The 12,363-nt window shown below is 30.2% G+C and overlaps 1 protein-coding gene across 1 annotated transcript; it reads left to right on the top strand.

Annotated features, from left to right (window-relative positions):
- The first annotated feature begins 7,693 nt into the window (after positions 1-7,693).
- On the top strand, positions 7,694-10,459 carry LOC120213431 (putative receptor-like protein kinase At3g47110). The gene is made up of 3 exons (XM_039211584.1): positions 7,694-9,266; positions 9,357-10,208; positions 10,305-10,459. Exons 1-3 carry the CDS (start codon positions 7,694-7,696, stop codon positions 10,457-10,459), a joined length of 2,580 nt encoding a protein of 859 aa, XP_039067515.1.
- Positions 10,460-12,363: the final 1,904 nt, after the last annotated feature.

Genomic DNA, 12,363 nt, shown 5'->3' on the forward strand with positions numbered 1-12,363 from the left:
ATGTATGTATGTATGTATGTATGTATGTATGTATGTATGTATGTATGTATGTATGTATGTATGTATGTATGTATGTATGTATGTATGTATGTATGTATGTATGTATGTATGTATGTATGTATGTATGTATGTATGTATGTATGTATGTATGTATGTATGTATGTATGTATGTATGTATGTATGTATGTATGTATGTATGTATGTATGTATGTATGTATGTATGTATGTATGTATGTATGTATGTATGTATGTATGTATGTATGTATGTATGTATGTATATGTATGTATGTATGTATGTATGTATGTATGTATGTATGTATGTATGTATGTATGTAGTATGTATGTATGTATGTATGTATGTATGTATGTATGTATGTATGTATGTATGTATGTATGTATGTAGTATGTATGTATGTATGTATGTATGTATGTATGTATGTATGTATGTATGTATGTATGTATGTATGTATGTATGTATGTATGTATGTATGTATGTATGTATGTATGTATGTATGTATGTATGTATGTATGTATGTATGTATGTATGTATGTATGTATGTATGTATGTATGTATGTATGTATGTATGTATGTATGTATGTATGTATGTATGTATGTATGTATGTATGTATGTATGTATGTATGTATGTATGTATGTATGTATGTATGTATGTATGTATGTATGTATGTATGTATGTATGTATGTATGTATGTATGTATGTATGTATGTATGTATGTATGTATGTATGTATGTATGTATGTATGTATGTATGTATGTATGTATGTATGTATGTATGTATGTATGTATGTATGTATGTATGTATGTATGTATGTATGTATGTATGTATGTATGTATGTATGTATGTATGTATGTATGTATGTATGTATGTATGTATGTATGTATGTATGTATGTATGTATGTATGTATGTATGTATGTATGTATGTATGTATGTATGTATGTATGTATGTATGTATGTATGTATGTATGTATGTATGTATGTATGTATGTATGTATGTATGTATGTATGTATGTATGTATGTATGTATGTATGTATGTATGTATGTATGTATGTATGTATGTATGTATGTATGTATGTATGTATGTATGTATGTATGTATGTATGTATGTATGTATGTATGTATGTATGTATGTATGTATGTATGTATGTATGTATGTATGTATGTATGTATGTATGTATGTATGTATGTATGTATGTATGTATGTATGTATGTATGTATGTATGTATGTATGTATGTATGTATGTATGTATGTATGTATGTATGTATGTATGTATGTATGTATGTATGTATGTATGTATGTATGTATGTATGTATGTATGTATGTATGTATGTATGTATGTATGTATGTATGTATGTATGTATGTATGTATGTATGTATGTATGTATGTATGTATGTATGTATGTATGTATGTATGTATGTATGTAATTGGTTCTCCCTGTTTCCGATGGCAGCTTTCACTTTTGAAACATCCTTGTTATGTGTCTTTTTCTTTTTCTTGCTTTGGAATCTCATTTGTGTCTGGGGTTAAGTCCCCACGTTCTTTCACATGTGCTCAATCATACAACTCAATTTAGATTCTCTCTCATCACTTCTATAGATTCTTCATTAGTTCCATCACTTTATTATTATATTTTCATATTCGATTTATAATTTTATGTTTAAGATTTTAAAGTGTCTTTTTAAATATCGTATCTTATCAAATGTACATAAAATTGACATAATCATTAATATCTGACCTATTGATTAATTAACCTAAATTGAATATTAGAAAGGTCCATTATAAGAATAATCCTCCTAACACAACTTATTTTATTAACAAATTTTAAGTAATATTATTTTCAAAATAATTGTGTCTATAAAGTTCGATTAAAAAATATTTGAAATTATAATATAATCATTACTGAGCTCAACCTTAGAGAAGTCCAGCCTTCAATTAAGTTGAATATGTGTGGCCTAAATTTAGGCTACTTAATCTAAATAGTTTGTGAGCTACATTCATTAAGTGGGTAGAACGTTATATCTCTTAAGTAAGATTAAAAGTTCGAATCCTGACATTATAGAAGAAGAATATTAGATTAATATGATCACCCTTATAATAAATCTCTATAATACATGATATTAACTAATCAATTAATGAGTTGAATACAAATAATTATATAAAAAGATACAAGTATCTGAAAGACTCGTACAAGATTACTTGGAATGTTACAAGGTGATGTTGCAACACCTTACATAAACAATCATGAATTTATATTGATAAGAAAAGACTTTTGGCTAAGGAAAACAATTACTCATAATTCTAATGTTTTATATGTATCATTAACGTACATTCTCCATGCAATCAATCATGGCTGCAAAATATTGGAAGCTTGCGCAATTAAGCACCAACTTTTGTTTGCAAATTTATTTTGGTTGAAGTCTAGATAAGATGATTACAAAAGAAGATGTCATAAAGAAGCAAACACACTAAAAATAGAATTATTTAATTTTGACTAAAATAGTTTTTTAAGGTTTTTTTTTACTAAAATATTTAGGTAAAAGGGTTTGTGAGGCTCTCGTACTTTTTTTTTAAAAAAAAGTTAGTGTGGTCCTTGTTACTTTTTTACACTCAATGTGGCCTTTGACCAACGATTTCCGTCGTTGACCGTTACGATGTTGATGTGACGGTCCATAGTAGTTAACAACGTGAAAGATGATGTGGCGGATGGGCTAAATTTGAGTTATTTTATAAATGTGACGTAGAAAAAAATCAACATTCAAGATTTTTAATTCATTTATAGATACAAATATAATTGTTTTATTTAATTTATTATTTTTTGATGGTTGAACGTAACAAATCCCAAATTACTAGAATTTTAGGTTTTATATTAGATTTACTTACTATTCTTACATGTCATACATAAAGGTAATTAAAAGGTACCTTGGCCTTTGTATCTTTAGACATCATAAGGTAAGGGGATTTTTAAAATTTGAAATTACTATAGCTTTTATATCATGTTTATGAACTTATAGAAAAAGCATTCAAATTCATATTCAATCATATTTTTTCTATTTTTTATTGTTTCTAGGGTTTCATTTTTTTTCTTTACCTAGAGATTATAAAATAACTCAAATTTAATATGTTTTAATCTAATTTAACTTTATAAAATTGAATTTTGCGCTTGATAATTTTTAAATTAAATATTTTGGAGTTGGATTTAAGTTTAGATCAAATCCCACCACTTACCTTAGAAAATTATCCAATTACCTATTTTTACTTATTTTATAAATAATTTTATATATTTTAATTATAAATTTATAAATAAATTTAAATGAGTAATTTGATAATAAATAATAAATTCTCCATCTGCAACAATAATAATTATGTTAATCGAACTAAAATCTAGTTGAAAACTAATATATATTTAAAACGGGTTAAATTATTTTTATTTTTTCAAAGTTAGAGCGAACAAAAAAACCACTCATCTCGCCCAATTGTCAGTTCTATGTCTATCTCAATATTTAACAACTGCCAACACTTTTGGGGAGCCATTTCTATTTTTTAATAAGAAGAAGTTAATTTTATTAAAAATAAAAAATATTTTGAATTATAATAAAAATTTATAATTATAAATTAAGCATATAATTAAGATAATTTCTTTAATCATATAAATAAAAATTAATCACCTTAAGATCATATAAGGATCATACATGGAAAGATTAAAAACCAAACTAAGAAACTTAAACAAATATAGATATAAACAGATCTGATCGCATCATCAAACGAATCACAAAAGGGGATCAAGTTACTAAAAGAATATCGATAAACTGCAAATCAGACTAAAGCGACGTGAAAAGTTATCTACGAACACAAATCGAGTATTCATATCTAATCCAATGGTCTAAAGCAGAGAAGATTAACAAGATAAGAAATAAACATTATCTTGATTAGTCGTAGCGATGCCAAATCAATCTTTAGAAAAAGATAAATGAAACAAAAATCAAACAACCGAAAAACATGTCAAAAGATAGAATAAAACGTGTCATACAAACATAATTATTGAAAATTAAAAAAAAAAGAAAAATAAAGATGTGATATGAGAAAATAAAAGGACAATAGAGAATACCGACGATCGATAACCAACACTAAAATTAATATCGTTCTCGATCAACAAAAAGGGATGAACAACACACTAAGGATAGAAAATTAAGTCTTCCTTGTTTGTAATGTAAAATATTTTGAGAAGCCATTTGTACAAAGGAACTTAGCATTAGAAATCGAAAACGAGGGTGTCGTAAGTTTTTTTAATAGTCTGAAGTGATTACAATGTAGTGTATGTTTAGAATATTTTTAATTTATTAACAAAATAAACCTTACGGATACAGTTAGTTAAACCTAAAATTTTTAAGAAGAATAACATTATCTTTTTGTCGTTGAAATCATTGGATGGATTCACGAGAGTATTATACGTTTGCTTTTACTTTTTCTAATGACATTGATTTTGTCATTCGTGTTGTATAGCCATTACCCCCTTATTATTTGACCATCAATTGTGCTTAAAGGTTAAGCTGATATAGATAAAAATAAAAGAATATTAACATATTATTAAAATTCTAGTGATATGAAATAAAACACGATGGTCCAAACAAATTCAATATGAAATATAATTAAAATTCTAGTGATATAAAACAAGGTGGTGTTTTTTTTTTTTTTTTTTTTTTTTAATTTGTGTCAAGTCTTTCACTTTAGCCTTAAAGCTGATTAGATCGGCCTTTAAATTTGTGCAAATGATCACTTGAAACATAATTATTTTGTCCTTGTAATCAAATCCCTAAGAGATTGATTTTGACTAGAGGTGGGCGTACCTATAAGCTAAGCTCTCTTCACTCATTTTCCATTTTACGTGTTGGTTAAGAGTTGAAGTCTTAAACAATGATTAATCACGTCAAATTCAACTATTTATATGAAGATTAGCTTTTAAGTTTAGTTGGAGCTTCAATGGATTTTTAAAGGGAGATTATTTGTGTGAGTTAAAATTTAGGGTAAACTACACATTTAGTCTCTAAACTATCGGTTTTGTTTCATTTTAGTCCTAGACTTTCATTTGTTTCAAAATCATACACAACGTTTACTTTTTGTTTCATTTTGATACATCGCCGTTAAAAACTTATCGGAATTGTTACAAAATGTCACTTTTTTATTGGTAAATTATATCGTTCATCACTCAACGATCTTCTCACTCCTATTTTGGTCACTTAAGCTTATTTTGTAATTTAGTTATTTAACTTTCAAATTACTCCTAATTTAATCATTCCAACTTTCAAATTTTTTTATTTAATTTATATATTAATAAAATAATAATAAAATTAATGTCATAAAAATTATCAATAAAATAAATTAGAATGATTAAAAATTCCATTTAATTGATTTACGTCATTTTGATTTAATTTGACTCGACTTAATACCTTAATTTAGCTCAATCCGATTTGACATAATTTGACTTTATAAGTTGACCCAATTTGATTTAATGGGTTGATCTGATTTGGGTTGGAAGGGTTTGTGGGCTTTGGGTTTCTTTGGAGAGTTTTGGGCTTGCAACTAATAAATGAGTAATGGGCTAATTCATATTAGGTTTGGACATGGATAATATATCAAATAGTGGATTAATAAAATCAAAAATTTTGTCATTAATATTTTCGAATAATTATCTTTAAATTATTAACCAAATGAAGAAGCGATTTCTTTTAAGTTGATACATAAACACATTAAGTTCTTAATATTTAAATATTATATTGATTTTATTTTATTTTTAAATAAACCTGTATATTTATTTAGTCTTAATTTAATTTTTTAAAATGATAAGGTTCCATTAACTCAGACTTAAAAAAATATTTTTTTCATCGCTGAACTATTCAAGATGGGTTATTTTCGTCATTATGTTGTTAATTTCTAACGAAAGAGTGACATGATCATTTAATAATTCACATAATAACAAATTTAGTTTTTAATATTTACATATTTTATCAATTTAACCTATGATTACTAAAAATATTCTAAATATATATTTTTTTATTTTTTTCAATTTCATCCAAATTGAGTAAACAAATCCCTTTCATTTTCACAATAATATTAACAAATCTCACAAACAAAAATCCAATTTAGAAGAAAAAGAAACTCATAATAAAATTTTAACCATAATATATTTATAGTTAGAACTTATATTTCTCTCAAAATTTTATAAGCACGAATTACATTAATATAACAACAACCAAATTAAATATTTTTTTGAACATACAATGATAATTTTTAAATTATTCATAATCTTTAACCTGATTTAAACTGGAGATAATTATGTTTAAGTACATTAAAATCTACGATCTTCTAAATATAACGTATTTTTCACACATAAAAATATATATGATATTTTGAATATTACGATAACAATAATAATGTCAATCGAGTAAATTCTCAATCGACTCAATTTAGACCATTATAGATTATAAATATACATATAAAGGTTATCACTCATTCAAACACTCAGCTAAGTACATTGAATGAAATTGAATTAGTTATCAAATATTATACACATTATTTCAATCTCCAAAATGAAAGAAACTAAAGCCAAAAGTATTAGAAAGCTTGAGATATTTGAGAAAAGTTATAATCCAACCGTCATTATTCCTCGCGATTTCCCCATTGTTTCGTAAACCTACCTCCGTCCGCTCCAATATCGTACCGGAACATTCGAGTTCAAAACAACTTCTCTACTTATCAAAAAACATATCGGACATACATTTCACATGATAACAATGCCGACCAGTCACCGGAGGAAGACTCATACAACAATCTCTTGATCGAATCCGAGACTAACCGGTTCCGACATTGTAAACATTCGGTCGGAGGTTCGTCGCAAAGCTTGAGTTCCACGCTATCAACACAAGTGATTAGCGATGGTAGATCTGCACAAGTTTTTAAAACGATGTAATTGTAGGTATTAATATCCACGCTAAAACGATGTAGTTTTATTTGTCATCATGATGTTTGAATTTTAACGAAACAACGGTATAATTAAAGTCAAAATTAAAATTTAATATTATAATTAGAACAATTGAAAGTTCAATGATATAAATGACATATCAAGTCAAGTTGAATAATAGCTTGTATAATTTACTCTTAATATAATTTAAAGGAGACAGTTTGTAAAATTTGAGCGCCCGTTGTCCCACGATGTCTGGATTATTGCTTAATGTGAACAATCTACATATGAAAGAAAGAAATTAAATCTCCAGAAGGTCGGCTTCTGTAAGAAAAGTAAACAGAGTTCCATGCAAAGCCAAACCCATGTAGATGCATCTAACTGAAGCAGGGCCATGGAAAACGTGGCCACGTGACTTTCATAGTTGGAAAACATAGAAAATGTTAATATCAGAGTTCCATAAATCTACTTCTTGTTGATGAACCAAACACTCTCAAATACAAGTCAATCTCACCTATTAAGAAATTGCTTCAGTTCCATGGAGCTAACAAAAAAGCATTCTGAAGCCTCCATCTCTTTTCTCCTTGTTTGCGTTGAAGCTATAATTCTTCTCTGGTGCTTCAACTTTCAGGGTCTTAACGCGCATGGTATAGCAACAGCAACCACAAGCTTTACTCCAGTTCAAGGCCGATATAGTAGGTGATCAGCTCAAGATTATGGAGTCCTGGAATAGTTCCATTCACTTCTGTCAGTGGCGTGGTGTTATATGCGGTCGCAAACATCAGAGAGTCACCAAGTTGGAACTGTCATTCCTCAAACTCTCGGGATCATTATCACCCTACATTGGAAACTTGAGCTTTCTCAGGGAGTTGAGTCTAGTGGGAAACAACTTCTACAACGAGATTCCTTCAGAAATTGGCCGTTTAAAAAGACTGGAAACATTGGAACTGGCGAATAACTCCATCAGTGGTGGAATTCCTTCCAATTTATCTGCTTGCTCTAAGCTTACATTCGTTGATATGAGAGGCAACCAACTAACAGGAGAAATACCTACTTCGTTGGGTCTATTGCCAAACTTGAAAGCTTTGAGTTTCAGGAACAACAGTTTGGGAGGGAGTATCCCACCTTCATTAGGAAACATATCATCTCTGGAGGGACTAGGTTTGGGTTATAACGCGTTAAATGGGAATATATCTGAAGCTCTTGCACGGCTGACCAGTCTTTCAATTTTCACCGTAGCCCAAAATGAAATATATGGTATTTTTCCTGTCTCAATGTTCAATCTCTCCAGTCTTAGAGTCTTTGATATTGGTGGAAACAAGATTCAAGGTACTCTTCACTCTGACTTAGAAATCACTATGCCACATATTGAGTTCTTTTCCATAGCCAAAAACCAAATCTCTGGACAAATCCCTGTTTCAATATCCAATGCCTCAAATCTGAATGTACTTCAATTTGGTGATAACAAATTCAGTGGAGATGTGCCTTCTTTAGAAAAGATGGATAACCTGAACAAATTGGCCCTGTTCAATAACCATTTGGGACATGGGAGAGAAGGCGACTTCAACTTTTTCTGCACTTTAGTCAACAATACCAAACTAGAATTTCTGTATATAGGCTTCAATAATTTCGGAGGGGTATTTCCCCAATGCATAAGCAATTTTTCAAGAACCCTTTTACAAATAGAAATAAAAGGGAACAAAATATTGGGAAGAATCCCGTATGGGATTGGAAATCTCATCAATTTGGAAGTGTTAGCGGCTTCAATAAATCAACTATCAGGCCCCATTCCCTTTGGTATTGGGAGGCTTCAGAAGCTAAAGATGTTATATGCTGATACTAATTCTCTCTCTGGGGTTATTCCAAATTCTATTGGAAATTTAACAACGTTAACTAAACTTTTTTTAGATCATAACAATCTTCAGGGCAGAATTCCTTCAAGTCTAGGCAAGTGCCAAATGTTGTTATGTTTGGATCTTTCCGAAAACAATCTTAGTGGACCAATACCGCCTCAAGTACTTGGAATCCCATCCTTGACCATTTTACTTAACTTATCTTCAAACCATTTAACTGGCGAGCTTCCTGATGAAGTAGAAAAACTGAAAAATCTAGGTGAATTGGATCTTTCTCACAACAAATTATATGGTCTGCTTTCAAACAACCTCGGTAGCTGCGTAAGTCTAGAGAAGCTGTTTTTGGAAGGCAATTTGTTTGAAGGCTCCATTCCATCATCTTTGAGTTCGTTGAGAGGCCTTGAGGCATTGGACATATCTCACAATAATCTTTCAGGTAATATTCCAGAATTTCTTGTAAATTTTAGGGCATTAAAGTATTTAAACCTCTCTTTTAATTATTTTGAGGGAGTGTTACCGAGTGAAGGAGTCTTCAAGAATGCAAGTGCTACGTTCGTTGAGGGAAACTGTAAGCTTTGTGGAGGCATCCCTGAGTTACATTTGTCGAGATGTGACTTGAAAAAATCATCAAACACTTCCCTTAAATTGAAAATTACAATTATTGTTGTGATTTTAGGAGTGATTTTGGTTTTCACTTGTCTCGTCATCTTGTGGTTTAAAAATAAGAAAGAGCAAAAGCCTACATCAACTTGTGTAGAAAATTCGCTTTTACAATTATCATACCAAATCATCCTAAAGGCTACCGATGGATTCGTCATACAGAATTTGATTGGTTCCGGAAGTTTTGGTTCTGTATACAAAGGAATTCTCGAAGAGAGTGGAGCAACTATTGCAGTAAAGGTGCTTAATCTTCTAAATCGTGGAGCAACGAGGAGTTTCTTGACTGAATGTGAGGCCTTGAGGAACATTCGGCACCGAAATCTTGTCAAGGTATTGACAGTCGTTTCGGGGGTCGATTACAAAGGCAATGATTTTAAAGCCATGGTTTATGAGTTCATGCAAAATGGAAGCTTGGAGGACTGGCTGCATCCATCTATCACCATTAACGAATCGGAGAGGATGAGAAACTTGAACTTCTTCCAAAGAGTTAATGTGGTCGTAGATGTTGCTTATGCACTCGAATATCTACACTATGATTGTGAAACATCGATCATTCATAGTGACCTCAAGCCAAGCAATATTCTACTCGACGACGAAATGGTTGGCCACATAAGTGACTTTGGCTTAGCAAAAGTCCTTTATGAAGATAGGTTTAATCAACCTGCTAATCAGTCGAGCTCCCTTGGCATAAGAGGAACTATTGGTTATGCACCACCAGGTAATTAATTACATTGTATTCATTTCTTCTACAATTATTTAGAGTGTTTTTCTCTTCAATTGTTTATATATGTAATTTGTGATGAACCATTTGTAGAATATGGCATGGGAAGCGAGCTATCAACAAAAGGTGACGTGTATAGTTATGGCATCCTCTTGCTAGAGATGTTTACTGGGAAAAGGCCAACTGATGAAATGTTCATGGAAGGTTTAAGTCTTCACAACTTTGTTAGAGAAGCTTTTCCTTATTGAGATTATAGATCCCATCCATCTTCAAGATAGTGTCAGAGGAGGAACAATTACAGATATCACTCGCAATGAAAACAGAATGAGAAATGACAGTCTTCGGTGCTTGAATTTGATATTCGAAATAGGTCTCACTTGTTCAGCCGAATCATCGAGTGAGCGGATGCCCATAAATGTTGTTGTTACCAAGCTTTGTTCTGCGAGGGACAAGCTTCTTCCTCCAACTTGATTCCATCGTGGGATTTAAACTTCATACATTGCTCAATCATCAGGTTATGATGCTTTCATATCTTAGTAAATTACTAGATCATTTCATCGCTCAAGCCACAATTACATTACGTTTCTGTTGAAATGGTGTGATTACATAAGTCATTGTTCATAAATTGCAGGTATCTAAGGTGTCGTATGTATGAACTTGTGAGGCTTGGTTCTGAGAAGCGCTTGTTGTTCTCTTTTGTTTACATTCTGCTATGAGAAAAGAAAACAAACATGGAGTTGTTCCAGTTTTCCACCAATAATTTGTTCAAACTGGTTCATGTCTACTGTATAATTTCTTTAAATACAATAATGATGGACTCAAACTCTCTTAGTTTGTTGCTTATTATTACCAGAAAAGCTAATTACTGAGTAAGTAATTAGAAATGAGAGCTCGGAAAGTATAATCGTGCGTGTCTATTGTTTATTTCTCCCGCAGGTTCTCTTAGTTTAAATATTAGTTAAATTAGGTTTTGTCCTCAATTTTTAAGTTCAATATTCTTTTAAATTAGACAATTTTCAATATTTGATCCTAGTTTAGTTCATAGGATTGGCAAGTGGATAATGATGATAAAGGGGGGTTGTTGTGGTCATAACTCCATTTACACTTATGACCACGATCTCTGTGACTGCTTATTAAGAATACCATATAGGATAATAACGATTTGTGTAAATTACATATTGTCACCTAACTTTCAACGAGTTTCTATTTTGGCCACTCAATTTTTAGAATTTTCAATTTTATCTCTAAACTTTCAAATTTTGCTCTTTTCCGTCACTCAAGTCAACCGTAAAGTCTTTATTTAGCGTCGTTTAATTTAATTTTTTTTCATTATTAAATTTATGCAAAAAATTCCTAATTTTTTTCTCTCAAAGCCAGATTTGTAAACTCCTTTAAATTCACAAGCATTGATATATCTATGCGGTGTATGCATGTAATTGGCTTTTTTTAAGTCGAGCTTTTGAATTTCTGTTCAAATTTAATTATACATATTTTTAATGTTATGGTGTGGGTTGATCCAATTTAACAACTTTATCTAGCCATATATATTATTTAATAAATCAAATGTTATTGAAAATTATAAAATATATTTATAATTTTATTTGATGAAGAAAGTATTTTAGGGATGAATTATTGATAGGAGTATAAAACATTCAAAAAAATGATTGGAAGAATGAAGTTGGAAAAAAACTTGCAGTAAGAAAAATCAAATTGAATAAAATACAAAGTTAATAGATTAAATTAAAAAAAAGAATGAATTTGTTATTAAAGATAAGAATTGAAGTTACATAGACATTTTATAGTGATAGAAATGTGATTCAAATTTCATAAAGAAAACGGACTTAAAATGAAATAGGGATTAGGGAATTTAAATCTAATGGAATTGAGTTTTGTTCATCATGAAGAATTAATATAATGAGACAAGAAAAGTAGGGCAAACCCTAGAAACTACATATGATTAAACTGAAACATCGAAGAAACGAACAAAGACGGATCTCCTAGTAAAGCAGCAACCGCTAGTTTGAGGAATATCATCAACGATGTGCCGCGGCGTTGTTTGCTTTCAAGCATTGGCCATGCCGAACAGCTACGTGATGGTGGTCTAGGTTCATTCTCGACAACGTCAAGCTGATCTAAATCATCTCTTTTGCTG

Source organism: Hibiscus syriacus, unplaced genomic scaffold (assembly GCF_006381635.1).
Source record: "Hibiscus syriacus cultivar Baekdansim isolate YM2019G1 unplaced genomic scaffold, ASM638163v2 tig00110020_pilon, whole genome shotgun sequence".
Lineage (NCBI taxonomy): Eukaryota > Viridiplantae > Streptophyta > Magnoliopsida > Malvales > Malvaceae > Hibiscus > Hibiscus syriacus.